The 16,214-nt window shown below is 39.8% G+C and overlaps 1 protein-coding gene across 1 annotated transcript in view; it reads left to right on the forward strand.

The window, feature by feature from the left end:
* The window catches only part of lmod1b (leiomodin 1b (smooth muscle)), a 19,215-nt gene extending 4,863 nt beyond the window's left edge, over positions 1-14,352 (forward strand). The window contains exons 2-4 of the mRNA XM_061939424.2: positions 3,269-3,586; positions 11,172-12,752; positions 12,815-14,352. Of these exons, the coding sequence (XP_061795408.1) occupies positions 3,413-3,586; positions 11,172-12,752; positions 12,815-12,841 (1,782 nt within the window). The 5' untranslated portion in view covers positions 3,269-3,412 and the 3' untranslated portion in view covers positions 12,842-14,352. The remainder of the gene's footprint in view (positions 1-3,268; positions 3,587-11,171; positions 12,753-12,814) is intronic.
* The last annotated feature ends 1,862 nt before the right edge of the window (positions 14,353-16,214 follow it).

Below are 16,214 nucleotides of genomic sequence, written 5' to 3' on the forward strand. Positions count from 1 at the left end.
AATGCAACCAGAAGGATCGTGTAACCCAAACCTGCGCAAATTAAGGCCCGGAGGCCACATGCGGCCCGTTAAGCTTTTCAATCTGGCCCGCCAATTTTTTTAATTTTTTTTAGATTTTTAAGATGGAAACTGGAGCTGCCATTATGATGTGCAGTGGTGTTTTCAAAGGACTGTAAGTCTTGAACTTTACAAAGTACTTCAATGGTTGGAATCTGCGCTTTTGCATGATATACTAGTTACTATGGTCATCTAATTAGTTACTATGGTCATCTAATTAGTTACTATGGTAATCTAAGTCACAGCAGCTCAGACGAGGCACCAAGCAGTGTGGGTGGGGAGCGTTTCCACAGAGTGTTTCCAGAGTGGCCAGCCTGAAATGCGGGTGTCAGGGACAGATGCGGAAGGAGATTTTTACAACAAAGTTCTAAAACTTAGTGATATATCAGATGTATCAGATTGTAGGTGGGGTTTTTTTACCCTTCGTGTTTATATTTCACTGTTTGTTGCATTTCGCTTCATTATAAAATATGTCGATGTAGAGGGGGTGTGACGTTCATATGTTGTCAATATTCAGTGTTGTATCGTTCATAGTTAATATTGTAAATCCCACATTCATTATTTTCATGTACATTCTGGTTGTCTCATTCAGTAAACATTTTTTTAAATTCCATTCCGTTTTTTAAGGCGGTCTGTCATAAAGTTTTTAGCTTTCAGACATTATTGTGAGGTTTTGTATTAGTGTTCCTACAAAATAGATTTACCGGCCTCAGACACATTTCTTTCTTTAAATTGGGCCCCCGAGTCAAAATAATTGCCCAGGCCTGGTGTAACCTGTAACCTGTTTTAAAAGAAAATTTAAAAAAAATGGAAATACACCAAATAGTACATTGAGTATCTCTTTTAAATCGTGTTGGATTGAGAATCGATTCTGAATCGAATCGTTAGGTGCCCTAAGATTCACACCTACTAGTTTTGTCTACTTTTACCAGCCGCTATGGTACATTATATAAAGTAAACTATATATTTTGACACTGTTGAGTTCCCCAGGAGATGGTCAGAATCATTCCGCTTGCTTACAGGAAGTTGCTCTTTATGTAGTTGGGGTTTGTGTTTGCACGTTTTTGTAGTTAGGGTCTAATTGGATTTAAGAACACTTTAATATATTCAATTATTACAGGGTGCAGAGGCTGCAATTACATTTTACTATTAAAAAGAGGGCCTAAAATATGGCCCAGCAGGTCTCAAAATCAACTGTAGGCCGCAGGTTTGAGACCCCTGCTCTACGCTTTTTGTCCAAAACCAGTGAAGTTGGCACAATGTAATTCGTAAATAAAAACAGAATACAATGATTTGCAAATCCTTTTCAACTTATATTCAATTGAATAGACTGCAAAGACAAGATATTTAATGTTCGAACTAAGAAACGTAATTTTTTTTTTGCAAATAATCATTAACTTAGAATTTAATGGCAGCAACACATTGCAAAAAAGTTTGCACAGGGGCATTTTTACCACTGTTTTACATGGCCTTTCCTTTTAACAATACTTAGTAAACGTTTGGAAACTGAGGAGACCAATTTTTGAATCTTTTCAGGTGGAATTATTTCCCATTCTTGCTTGATGTACAGCTTAAGTTGTTCAACAGTCCAGGGTCTCCGTTGTGGTATTTTAGGCTTCATATTGCGCCACACATTTTCAATGGGAGACAGGTCTGGACTACAGGCAGGCCAGTGTAGTACCCGCACTCTTTTACTATGAAGCCACGCTGTTGTAACACGTGGCTTGGCATTGTCTTTCTGAAATAAGCAGGGGCGTTCTTGAAAAAGACGTTGCTTGGATGGCAACATGTGTTGCTCCAAAACCTGTATGTACCTTTCAGCATTAATGGTGCCTTCACAGATGTGTAAGTTACCCATGCCTTGGGCACTAATCACACCATCATAGATGCTGGCTTTTGAACTATGCGCCTATAACAATCCAGATGGTTCTTTTCCTCTTTTTTTTACGTAGGACACGACGTCCACAGTTTCCAAAAACAATTTGAAATGTGGTCTCGTCGGGCCACAGAACACTTTTCCACTTTGCGTCAGTCCATCTTAGATGAGCTCGGGCCCAGCGAAGCCGGCGGCGTTTCTGGGTGTTGTTGATAAATGGCTTTCACTTTGCATAGTAGAGTTTTAACTTACACTTACAGATGCAGCGACCAACTGTAGTTACTGACAGTGGATTTCTGAAGTGTTCCTGAGCCCATGTGGTGATATCCTTTACACACTGATGTTTGTTTTTGATGCAGTACCGCCTGAGGGATCGAAGGTCACGGGCATTCAATGTTGATTCTCAACCTTGCTGCTTACGTGCAGTGATTTCTCCAGATTCTATGAAACTTTTGATGATATTATGGACCGTAGAAGGTGATTTCCCTAAATTCCGTGCAATAGCTGGTTGAGAAATGTTGTTCTTAAACTGTTGGACAATTTGCTCACGCATTTGTTCACGAAGTGGTGACCCTCACCCCATCCTTGTTTGTGAATGACTGAGCATTTCATGGAAGCTGCTTTTACACCCAATCATGGCACCCACCTGTTCCCAATTAGCCTGTTCACCTGTGGGATGTTCAAAATAAGTGTTGGATGAGCATGCCTCAACTTTCTCAGTCTTTTTTGCCACTTGTGCCAGCTTTTCTGAAACATGATGCAGGCATCAAGTTCCGAATGAGCTAATATTTGCAACAAAAAAAAACTTTTTCTAGTTCGAACGTTAAATATCTTGTTTTTGCAGTCTATTCAATTGAATATAAGTTGAAAAGGATTTGCAAATCATTGTATTCTGTTTTTATTTATGATTTACACAACGTGCCAACTTCACTGGTTTTGGGTTTTGTACTTTTGTGCTATTGTAAATTAATATAAAGTATAAGAAAAGCATCATTTTACAAGTCAAAAATGGCAACACAATGGAAAGAAAAGGTGTGATTTTATGGAAAAAAAAGGAATATGATGAAGGAAAAAAAGAAAGTTATTATAATAATAGAAGATGGGAAAGAATGAAAAATGACATTTTAGTCATCTAACGAAAAGAGAAGTTGAAAATGTCGTTTGGACTGAAACATAAATATTGATGTTCTTTTTCTGAGGTGGAAGGAAAAAAAAGAGTCAAGTGTAAAAGTGATCAAATAGTCTCATAAAAAGAGGACTGGGAGAGTGGAGCCCTTCCCATTCCCTTTAAAGGAGCGTGTCTTCAACCAAACATGGACGTGTGCTCTTTCCCAGGATTGCCAAGAATGTCCCAGCCTCTCGCCGGCGAGACGCTTCTTGCACTCCGTCACGGGCCAGAATGTGAGTCCCTCGCTCCTCTTTCTCTGGAACTTTTTATCGGATTACTTCCAAGTCAACCTCCCGTGCGAGTGTCCCGTCATGTCCCGGCGCAAGGTGCGAGGCCTGACCAGGATGGGCCGCCAGGTCAGCGAGGACCCGGACCTGGACAGCCTGCTGTCCACTTTGTCCCCGGAGGAGATGGAGGAGCTGGAGAAGGACATGATGAAGGTGCCTGACCTCAACCTGGAGCGACCTCAAGAGGAGACCTTGGCGGTAGGACAACCTTTCTTCTTGTGTCCTTGTAGACCTTTTAAAGCAGGAGTTCCATAACAATCAGTACCCAAAGTGCAGTTTTTCTAGTAGTTGTAATCGCATCTGTGGTAGTTTCTTTGTACAATATGTCCTCTGCAGTGGACATTTGTCTTTTGCTTCATAAAATGTCCAAAGTAGTGGACGCAGGTGTCCATTTGACCATCCAAATGTCCAATTTTTGTGTCACCAGTGGCAACAGTTGTGTGTGGGTGTGGGGGGGTATATTGAAGCAAGAGACCAGCTGGATCCATCAGCTCCTAAACTCTCCTTTGGGTGATCTTCCGTGCCAGGAAAAACATTGTTTGGTCCTCTGAGGCGTCCTCCCGTCCATTTCTGCATTCTTCACCCCCGCTTTTAAAAAGCCGCCATCGCCGCGACTTTATTTCTTGCGCTTTTCTGCGCTCCTTAATCCCCGGAATTCCTCGCTTGATCGCTCCTACGCCGGTTTGCCTTTTAAGGTCTGCAGCCGCGGCCTCACAAATCAAACACTTAGTCCTGCTGAGCCGTAAAAAAAAAAAAAAAAAAGATGGCTTCTCGTCCTGCCGTCGCCGACTATAAACACACGCACGCACACACACACACACACACACGATGTTGTGTCTTCTCGGGAATGTGTGTGTGTCCGCACTTGGCAGATGGACGGGGAGCTGCGCTTCACTCAGCCCCTTTCACACAGAGATCCTGCAAAAAGGATGGTTTACATAACTCAGGCGTTCCTCAAGGCCCCCCTTTAAGTCCTCTCCTGTTTTGGCAGTTACTCATCTTTTTCGCAATGTGATTTTTTGTAAGTAAGGTGTTGCCATAGCTTGTTTACTTCAGATGTAGTCATTTGTTCAACTTCTTTAGTTACACTAGTGGTGTTCCTCAAGGTTCCATTTTAGGTCCTCTTCTTTTTATTTTATTATTTGCAGCACATTCTTAAAAACAGCAGAGCACTCCTGCAACTCCGACCAAATAAATAGACCAAAATAAAATGTCCACTGTAGAGGACGCTTGTGTGTGTGTGTGTGTGTGTGTGTGTGTGTGTGTGTGTGTGTGTGTGTGTGTGTGTGTGTGTGTGTGTGTGTGTGTGTGTGTGTGTGTGTGTGTGTGTGTGTGTGTGTGTTATACAGTGCTCAATACCGGGGTAGAGCGGAATATACGTTAGGTCAGGAAAAAACACAGAGGCTATTTCATCCCTACAAGCCTGTTTTATAGGTTTCCCTGCTCTCCAGGGGATCCTCTGAAGAGCAGGGAAACCTGCGAAACAGGCTTGTAGAGATGAAAAAGCTTTGATCTTTTTAACATTGATAAAATCAAAAATTGGCAAAAAAAACCCAAATACTTTCTGCATTTTTTTCCTTTTTTTTAAATGCCGATAAATGCTTTAATATGTAATTATCGGAAATTATCGGTATCGGTTTTCTAAATTATCGGGATTGGTTTCAAAAACTAAAATTTATGACTTTTTAAAACGCCGCTGTACGGAGTGGTATACGGACGTAGGGAGAAGTACAGAGCACCAATAAACCTTAAAGGCACTGCCTTTGCTTGCCGGCCCAATCACATAATATCTACGGCTTTTCACACACACACACAAGTGAGTGCAAGGCATACTTGGTCAACAGCCATACAGGTCACACTGAGGGTGGCCGTATAAACAACACCAAACAAGAATGACAAACACATTTGGGGAGAACATCCGCACCGTAACACAACATAAACCCAACAGAACAAATACCCAGAACCCCTTGCAGCACTAACTCTTCCAGGACGCTACAATTTACACCCCCCGCTACCCCATACCCCCCCCCCCAGCTCAACCCCGCCCCCCCCAACCCCGCCCACCTCAACCTCCTCATGCTCTCTCAGGGAGAGCATGTCCCAAATTCCAAGCTGCTGTTTTGAGGCATGTTGAAAAAAAATAATGCACTTTGTGACTTCAATAATAAATATGGCAGTGCCATGTTGGCATTTTTTTTTCCATAACTTGAGTTGATTTATTTTGGAAAACCTTGTTACATTGTTTAATGCATCAAGCGGGGCATCACAACAAAATTAGGCACAATAATGTGTTAATTCCACGACTGTATATATTGGTATCGGTTGATATCGGAATCGGTAATTAAGAGTTGGAAAATATCGGGATATCGGATATCGGCAAAAAAGCCATCTCTAGTTTTTTTTCCATCTTTGACAAATCATTGTAAATATAACCGGGCTGAAATTTTGGCCACATAGTTTTAAACAAGTTTATCTTTAAAATGACACGTCGTTGCCGTTTATACAGAACAACAACACGGGAAGCGGATATGCATAAAGCCCATTTTTAGAGACCACCGTCGCTTTTACACAGACATTTTAAGACTATAGGCACCTGAGAGCTGTAACAGAGGGTCTGGCATTGTGCCTTTCACACAGAACCCAGCACATTGCCGCACTCTCTCTTAGTGCTCTTATGTCACTTCCATAGGGGGAAAATTGCTAAACCCCCATTTGCATGTTGTTGATGTTCATACAGACCATGAAAATCAAATTATTTAATAGACTTTCACACAAATATTTGCTAAATAGTTACATCAGTAAGTCCTGTATCTTTTACACAAAACTGTACAGCCTCTCTTTCACCCTCATATTACCTCAGAAGCCAAACATTGCCAGGTTCAACATTGCTTGAACAGAGACATGGGAAAAAAAGCCAGCTTTTAGACACCGTAGCCCTTTTCACACAGGAGATCCCACTTTCTTATTTTACACAGAACCCAGGGCAGCCAGATATTACTGTACATGTATGCACAGAAAGGTGAAAATATGATCAATCTATTTGTCCCAGCATAGGACAAGGTTACGTTGTTTCACTTTTCCATCTTATAGCATGTGGTGCGTTCAAGGACCCTTGAATAAAGTTCAAAACAGAGGCATAACTCGTTTTTAAAGGCAGGGGAGGCTTAACCCCCAGTAGATGCAGTAATAATTATAAAAATAATGTAATAATATAGTAATATTACCAATAATTCTACATGAATCAGTTAATCGGAAAACAAACCTATCAAAGATTTTTCCATACAAAATATAATATAATAAAAATATGATAGTTTTAACCAAATTACATCAATTAGTTTGTTTAGTGCATGTAAACATACCAGGTGAAAGCTTATGTGGGGCGATGATGTTAGGTCTGGGGTGGGATGCCTAATAATTACTGATAATTCATGAGTTTAATAAGAATAATGAATAAGTAATAACAAAGACCAAATTGGGTGAGTTTTTCCTTGCCCGTATGTGGGCTTTGTACCGAGGATGTCGTTGTGGCTTGTGCAGCCCTTTGAGACACTTGTGATTTAGGGCTATATAAATAAAGATTGATTGATTGATTGATTGAAATTGGGGCCACAAACTACATTTTATTTGGGGCCACACAAAGCCTAGGGCCCAGCAAACAGTTTGACTCACACAGTGAATAAATAACACAACATGAACTTTCTTCAGGAAAAAGTTCTAATTTCTTTTTAAAGTTTTATTTTAATTGCGCTTTTCCTCACTGTAAAAAAAATTGTATTATACCGACAATATTAAGCTTTGCTGGCTTGTGCAGCCCTTTGAGACACTCGTGATTTAGGGCTACATAACTAAACATTGATTGATTGATTGAAGCCGATATGATATCAGCACAAATCATAGAACAAACTTGTATTATTTAGTAATGTTAAAAAAAGCTTTGATCAAGTGAAATTACTCAAACAAAAAACAACGGCAGGTATGAAAAATCTAGCCTGTTTAACAACTGGATTATTTATTAAATTGAAGTAATATTTTGTTGTTGGCGACACCTAGTGGTTATTCAATCATCAGGTTCCGCTCATGAGTTGAACGATGCGGACACGTTTTTGTTTTTTTTACTGGATACCTTCTGATAATCTTCTGCCTTGAAGACGACAATAATTATTTGATACTTGTTTATATTGACAAATGTGCTGTTTTAGACTGCAATATTGTTCAATTGAGGACACTTATTACGTATGTCTAGCTTGTGTGCTATTGTGTGCTTAGGTGCAGTGTAGCTGCTAGGTCCTCGTGGCTTATAGCACTAAAATACAAGATAATATCAGACGTGTGTGCTTAATGGTGGACATTTAGATGCTGTCGAGTAAATGTAAATGTGCTTGTATCAGTGCTTCTACTGGGGATTTTAGATAAGATTGTTTTTTTTGCTGATATCGGACTGATTTCTGATATCCATATTGGATGGGGACACCTCTAGAACTGAACAAAAACCTATAACATTTTTCCCATGAGAAATAATGTACCGTATTTTTCGGACCATAGGGCGCACCGGATTATAAGGCGCACTGCCGATGAATGGTCTATTTTTTATCTTTTTTCATATATTAGGATTATAGGGCGCAATAAAAGAGTCCTATTATTATTATTCATCCATCCATCCATTTTCAACCGCTTGTCCCTTGTGGGTTCTAAATTGAAAACACTACATAACATGTAATGGTGGTTCTTTGGTCAAAATGTTGTATAGATTAAGTTTTACAGATCATCTTCAAGCCGCTCTCTGACAGTCTCTTCCGGATGCGCCATTTTGTGGGCGGTCTTATTTACGTGGCTCACCTTCGGCAGTGTCTTCTCCCCGTCATCTTTGTTGTAGCGGTGTAGCGTGCAAGGACGGGAGTGGAAGAAGTGTCAAAAGATGGAGCTAACTGTTTTAATGACTTTCAGACTTTATTTAGATCAATAACGGAGCAGCATCTCCTCATCCAGAAACAACAACAAGGCCGGAAATATAATATATAATATCTAAAGTTCCTTGGGTGAATAATGTGAACTCACTACACCGGTATGTTTTAGCGCTTTCATGGCGAGTTTACTGACCGATATAAGTCAGAACTTTACTCTACTTTATATTAAAAATGGCAACAGCGGAGAATGAATGTCACATAACAAGAAGATAGAGAAGAAGAAGAAGCTTATCAACTATGGCGTCGGCGCGAACGCGCACAATTTTTCAGGATTTATGCAGATCCCAAATACAGATCAGCAGGTACCAGAAGGTAAGAAAAATTGCTTTTGCATAATATTGCGAAACAAAACGCCAGATAATGTCTTAACTTATAGACACACCATAATAATACTCCTATGTTTAATGCACCGACAATCTATCAAGCGGTGCGGCTTCATAGCTTACCAAAGTTGTACTAAAACATTTTGATACATTTTTGAGCACCGTGTGTAATGTTCTATATTTTCAATGGAACATATAACATTTTGGCGTTGTTTACTTGAGACCCATCATAGCGCAAGCTACACTTATCTCGTATGTTTGACTGCCATCTACTGGTCACACTTATCATTACACCATGAACCAAATAAGATAGCTTCGAGGTGGGTAAGCACAACCAAACGTATTCCTTATATTAGGCACACCGGGTTATAAGGCGCATTGTCGAGTGTTGAGAAAAAAAAAGGATTTTAAGTGCACCTTATTGTCCGGAAAATACGGTATAGTCAATTCATCAATCTCAGATACCAATAAATACTAAAAAAAAAAACATTTCTATAGTGAAAATGTATAGTTTTACATGCAGAAAACTGTGAAATACATGTTGGATAAATGAGCATTTAATGTCACTTTTACCTTTTTATTCAGTGCTTCTCTTAATATTTTCTGTTACTCCCCCCTAGGAAAAATGTACAATTTCGCACCTCCCAAATCTCCACCATAACTATAAATAGTATAATTTGTTGATAAAATTGTTACAACTACACTTTTGCATAACATTGTAAGTTTATTAAAATTAAAGAAAACGCTTCATCATATTTTGCTACGGCAAAAAAAGCATGTTCCCTTAGGTCACACGTGCCCCCCCTGGCATCGCGCCCCCCCCCCCCACAGGGGCTATTTGAGAAAGACTGCCTTTATTGAAGACGGCGATTAGTAAATAGGGAAGACAAGAAGGGGAGAGCCACGCTGACGCCATTTTCATACTTTTCTACGAGTTATTTCTTGAATTCAATAGTGTTTCTTTTGCTGCATTGTGGCTTATATAAAAATGTTTTTTAAAAGCACAGAAACAGAGTTACATCTTGGTTTGGGTCCTTGATTCCGCAGAATGAAACCTGCACCAACAAACCAGTTTGTTACACACAATGTTTGGCCGTACAAAAACCGAGTTGTTCTACGAAAACCGCGGCAAACCTTTGGCGAAAATGTGTTTTAAAAAACCCAAACAATCTTACGTAGGTATTATAACGCCTCCGTTACAGCTCTGATACCTCTTCTGAAGCTGGAAAAGTCAAGCGGACTTGATATTCAGTATGAAAATCCATAAAAATAGCAGTCTGTGTGAAAGGGGCTTGGTTCTGGTTTCTGCCAACCTTTGACAGTGGTGTATGTAAAAAAACAAACAATCTTACGTAGGTATTACAGCTCTGATACCTCTTCTAAAGCTGGAAAAGTCAAGTGGACTTGTTGTTCAGTATGAAAATCCATAAAAATAGCAAGCTGTGTGAAAGGGGCTTGGTTATGGTTTCTGCCAACCTTTGACGAAAATGAGTGTAAAAAACAAACAAACAATCTTACGTAGGTATTACAGCTCTAAAACCTCTTCTAAAGCTGGAAAAGTCAAGTGGACTTGTTGTTCAGTATGAAAATCCATACAAATAGCAGGCTGTGTGAAAGGGGCTTGGTTCTGGTTTCTGCCAACCTTTGACGAAAATGAGTGTAAAAAAACAATCTTACGTAGGTATTATAATGCCTCTGTTACAGCTCTGATACCTCTTCTGAAGCTGGAAAAGTCAAGCGGACTTGCTGTTCAGTATGAAAATCCATAAAAATAGCAGGCTGTGTGAAAGGGGCTTGGTTCTGGTTTCTGTCAACCTTTGACGAAAATGTGTGTAAAAAAACCCCAACAATCTTACGAAGGTATTGTCACGCCTCCGTTACAGCTCTAATACCTCTTCTAAAGATGGAAAAGTCAAGTGGACTTACTGTTCAGTATGACCATCCAGAAAAATAACAGGCTGTGTGAAAGGGGCTTGGTTCTGGTTTCTGCAAACCTTTGACAAAAATGTGTGTAAAAAAACACACAAACAATCTGACGTAGGTATTACAGCTCTGATACCTCTTCTAAAGCTGGAGTAGTCAAGTGGACTTGTTGTTCAGTATGAAAATCCATAAAAATAGCAGGGTGTTTGAAAGGGGCTTGGTTCTGGATTCTGCAAACCTTTGATGTAAATGTGTGTATAAAAAAAAAACTAAACAATCTTACGTAGGTATTACAGCTCTGATACCTATTCTAAAGCTGGAAAAGTCAAGTGGACTTGTTGTTCAGTATGAAAATCCATAAAAATAGCAGGCTGTGTGAAAGAGGCTTGGTTCTGGTTTCTGCAAACCTTTGACAACAGTGTGTGTAAAAACAAACAAACAATCTTACGTAGGTATTACAGCTCTGATACCTCTTCTAAAGCTGGAAAAGTCAACAGGCTGTGTGAAAGGGGCTTGGTTCTGGTTTCTGTTTTCTTTGGATTAAAGATGTGTATATTTGTCACCCTTTCAAAGCTGGAGCCAAAGAAGGAATGTCGGAAGCAGGAACACCTGAGGAAGATGGGCCTGAGCCAGGAGGGCAACCAAGATGGGAAAGTCCGAAGACCAGCAGACACGGACGCCAGAGACACAAATGCTGTAGGTCCGGAAGTCTTGAAACAGGAGCGAGGTCGTCTCTCGGAAAGATTCATGAAGCAGGAGAGCGCAGAGAGTGACCTGAAGGACAAATGTGAGGACAGCAGGACGAGGGACAGGAGGGAAAACCGCGAGAGCATCGGCAGCAAAACGAGGGACGTGGTCTCCAAGTTACAGGAGAAGAAGGAGGACAGCAGCAGGGAGAAGGACTGCAGGAAGAGGGACGACAGCAAAACCAAGGACATTATCTCCAGGCTTCGAGAGAAGAGTGAGAAGGAAGTCGGGAAGGACAGAGAGCGGCGGTCTGAGAGCTTTAGGACGCAGGGTTTAGTTTCTAGGATGTTGGAGAAGCAGAGCAAAGCCCAGGAGAACCAAGAGAAGAAAGCCGAAGAGAAGATGATTACTCGTAAGTTGGAGCGACAAGCGTCCCAGAAGGAGGCGAAAGCTGGAACAGATGCAGAAGAACTGCTCAACCACAGCGAGCATGTGACAGAGAAGAAGACGGAAAATGTTCAAGTCAATACCGGGGAGAAACTCGCCAACTGTGTCGCCCAAAATGCCAAAACCAACGAGCAGGAGGACGAGGACGAAGACTCGAGCATGTTCGACGAGTTGATGCAGCAGCTCCGACACGACGACCCGTCTCTCGTGGAGCTCAACGTCAACAACTCCGAGGTCATCAAGACCAAGACGCTCATGGAGTTTGCCGACGCCCTGCGCAGCAACACCCACGTCAAGAAGGTGGCGCTGGCCAACTGCCGCGCCGATGACCACGTGGCCTACGCCGTCGCCGGCACGCTGCGCCACAATGCCACCGTCACCAGCATCAACCTGGACTCCAACCATCTCACCGGCAAAGGCATCCTGGCGCTCATCCAGGCGCTGCAGCACAACGCCACCCTGACCGAGCTGCGCTTCCAGAACCAGCGCCACATCTGCGGCGGCAAGACGGAGATGGAGATGATCAAGATCCTGAAGGAGAACACCACCTTGCTCAAACTGGGCTACCACTTTGAGCTGGCCGGGCCCAGGATGACCACCACCAACATCCTCAGCCGCAATATGGACCGGCAGCGGCAGAAGCGCTTGCAGGAGCAGAAGCAGGCGCAGACCAGCAACGGTGACAAGAAGGGGCCGCTGGAGGTACCCAAGGTGGGCGCTGTAGGATCTCTGAGAAGCTCCCCGAAGGCGTCTCCTAAACCGTCCCCTATGGCTTCACCAATGCCCTCGCCCAAGCTGAGCCCCAAGAGGAGTGTTGGGGCGCCAACGCCACCCCCGCCGCCCCCTGGGGGAGGTCTCCCACCCCCGGCGCCTCCCATGCTGGAAGTAGACTCCTTGAGGAATTCCCTGACTCCGGTGTCGCGGAGGAGCCTGGACGGGAAGGGCCGAGGTGCTTGCAAGAACTCGAGGGACCAACTGCTAGCCTCCATCAGGGGGAGCAACGTCATGCAGCTCAAGAAGGTAAGTCTGCCGGCCCCACGACAGCTTCCAAGGTCTCAATCTGTTCCATGTCCTCCACGCAGGTGCCGGTCCCTAAGTGGCTCCAGTAGGCTTTCCTGGCGGGATCTGGAAAAGGAAGCAGGAGTTAAACCGTCCCTCCAGGACGCAGCCAAAGAGCCAAGGATGAAGGATGGAGGACATGGCTGCCCTTTTTTTATTTTTACAAACACTGGACCAAAATGGACCCTGCACAGATCGGGCACTGCTAAGGTGGAATTTGGGGGACAGGAGGGTGCCGCCCACTTGTAGTCTACAGAGAGCTTGTTTGTGTTCTTGGACGCTTTGCTGGTTATTTGCACTAATGGGTGACATATGAAGACCACCATATACATAACATGTATGTGATGTGTAACGTAACACGTATGTAACATATGTTACATCTATGTAACAATTATATACATATAGCATGCATGTATCACATACATGACATGTTGTAACATTTTACATATATGTAACATGTACAACATATGTAACATCCAGCATGTTGCATATACATAACATGTATCTATCACGTATGTAACACACATGTAACGTACATGTTGCATATAATTAACATGTATGTGATGTGTAAGTAACATGTATGTAACATGTTACATCTATGTAACAATTATATACTTATAGCATGTATGTAACACATACATGACATGTATGTAACATGTAACATTTTTACATATATGTAACATGTACAACATATGTGACATATCCACCATGTATGCAACATACATGTTGCATATACATAACATGTATGTAACAGGTATGTAACGTATATGTTGCATATGCATAACCGGTATGTAACATACATAACATGTATGCGACGTGTATGTAACGTGTTTAATATTATGTAATGTGTAACATTTATGTTACGTATACATAACACATATGTAACATATCTAGCATGTATGTAACATAAGTTGCATATACATAAAATGTATGTAACATATCTGCCATGTATGCGACGTGTATGTGAAATGTGTTTAATATTATGTAATGTGTAACATTTATGTTACATATACATAACACATATGTAGCATATCTAGCATGTATGTGACATATGGTGCATATACATAATGTATATCATGTATGCAACATATATGTATGTGAGGTGTATGTAACATGCATGTAACATGTTGCATCTATGTAACAATTATATACATATAATGTATATGTATGTAACGTAACATTTGTACATATATGTAACATGTACAACATATGTAACATATCCACCATGTATGCAACATGCATGTCTCATACATAGCATGTATGTAACAGGTATGTAACGTATATGTTGCATATACATAACCGGTATGTAACATACATAAAATGTATGCGACGTGTGTGTAACATGTGTTTAATATTATGTAATGTGTAACATTTATGTTATATACATAACACATGTAGCATATCTAGCATGTATGTAACATATGTTGCATATACATAACATGTATAATGTATATCATGTATGTAACATATATGTATGTGAGGTGTATGTAACATTTATGTTACATATGTACAGTATGTAATGTGTGTGTGTGTGTGTGTGTGTGTATATATGTATATATATATATATATATATATATGTATATGTATATATATATATATATATATATATATATATATATATATATATATATATATATATATATATATATATATAATATATATAGCATTCATGTAACATGTATGTAACATACATAAGGTGTATGTAACATAAATGTAACATATTACATACACATTACCTACATGTCGTGTATATGTATGTAACATATATGGAGCATGTACGTAATATGTACATAACATGTATGTAACATATGAAACGTGTGTAACATTTGCGTCCAGTATACATAACGTATATGTAACTCGACATGTATGTAGCATGTACGTAACATGTAACATGCACGTAACATGTAGCATGTATGTAACATGCACGTAACATGTAGCATGCACGTAACATGTAGCATGCACGTAACATGTATGTTGGCTTGTGAATGCGGGAGCGCCTGTTGCAAGTGTTTTAGTGTCGGGGAATACAACACACAATATTTCCCCACATGAACAAAAAATTATTTAGCTTTTAATGTCCGTCTCTTGTCCATTTATCAACAAATCTCAGGCAAAGTTGGTTTGGAACGCACCACTTAATTACACAGTACATTTTTGTATTATTATTATCAGGAAGTACAACAAGTGTCCCAATGCTATTTTTTTTGTACAGAACAAATCTAGCTGGCATGATGCTTTCAAGTAATCTCTTATCTATGCGCCTTATCAGTTTAGTGTCCTGTCTCCAGAGACGACGATCTTCAACGTTTTTTCTAGGTTATTTTTTTCTCTCATTTGCGAACTTTCTTACAGAGCCTGTACAATAAAAGTGTTTGCTATGTTGGCATCGACTGTGTGTTTATATTACCATTTTCATACTGTATATATAAAGGGGCATAAAGCGCTTATAGGCATGCAATCAGACTGTCATCTTTTTTACTTGTTGCTCTTTAATGAAAAATATGTATCCCCAAATGTTTTTTTCTTGATCTTTCAGATTATTTTATTTATTTATTTATTTTTTTGTTCTTATGGGGTCCGTGTACCTTCCGTTCATTCTATTTCAAATTCATAAAAGCAAATCAAAAAACACATTTCAGACCATTTTTTCTATTTTCATTTCTGAAACAAAAGTTGGGGACAACTATTTAATGACACTTTTTAAACGCATTTTTGCATTTTGGATGAATTTTTTTTTTTCGATTTTTGTGTTTATCTGGAAAAATGTAAATCCCCAAAAGGAAAACAGCACAAAATCCAATTTTATGGCAATATTTGAATGAAAATGAAAATCAACCCTTTTTTGTTTGTTTTAAAATGTGCCGTATATAATAAAAATCGAAAAATGGCCCTAATTTTATTTCTTGACTTGATTTTTATTTTTATTTTTATTAAGGATCCCCATTAGCTGGTTGCCACAACAACACACTAGTCTTCATGGGGTCCACAAACTCAATACAATTACAAGTAAAAGCATATAATTATACACAATACAGAAAAAAATAAAGGCATCAATAACTTGCGTTTCAGAATTGGAAATAGAATGAACGGAAAGTACACGGACCTTATATAAATATTCAAATACAGTTTTGAATAATAACAAATATTACCAATGCAAAAAACAGTTAGTGGATTGTTTTGTATAAAATCTCTTTTTTGTAAATAATACCAAAAGGTTCTTGATAATTAGGGAATATAAAGGAAAATGTTAGTGTGTAAAAGTTGAAACTATTGCAGAAAGTATATCTTAAATTTTGGGATGATCTTGAATGGGATTTTGCTCGGGGATTAATTTATAAAAAATTTTTTTTAAATTTAATAAAAATTTATAAACTTCTGAATCTGAATCTGAATGAAAAATGTATGGCTTTTAAAATAATTTAA

This window comes from Nerophis lumbriciformis, linkage group LG03 (genome assembly GCF_033978685.3).
Source record: "Nerophis lumbriciformis linkage group LG03, RoL_Nlum_v2.1, whole genome shotgun sequence".
Classification (NCBI taxonomy): domain Eukaryota; kingdom Metazoa; phylum Chordata; class Actinopteri; order Syngnathiformes; family Syngnathidae; genus Nerophis; species Nerophis lumbriciformis.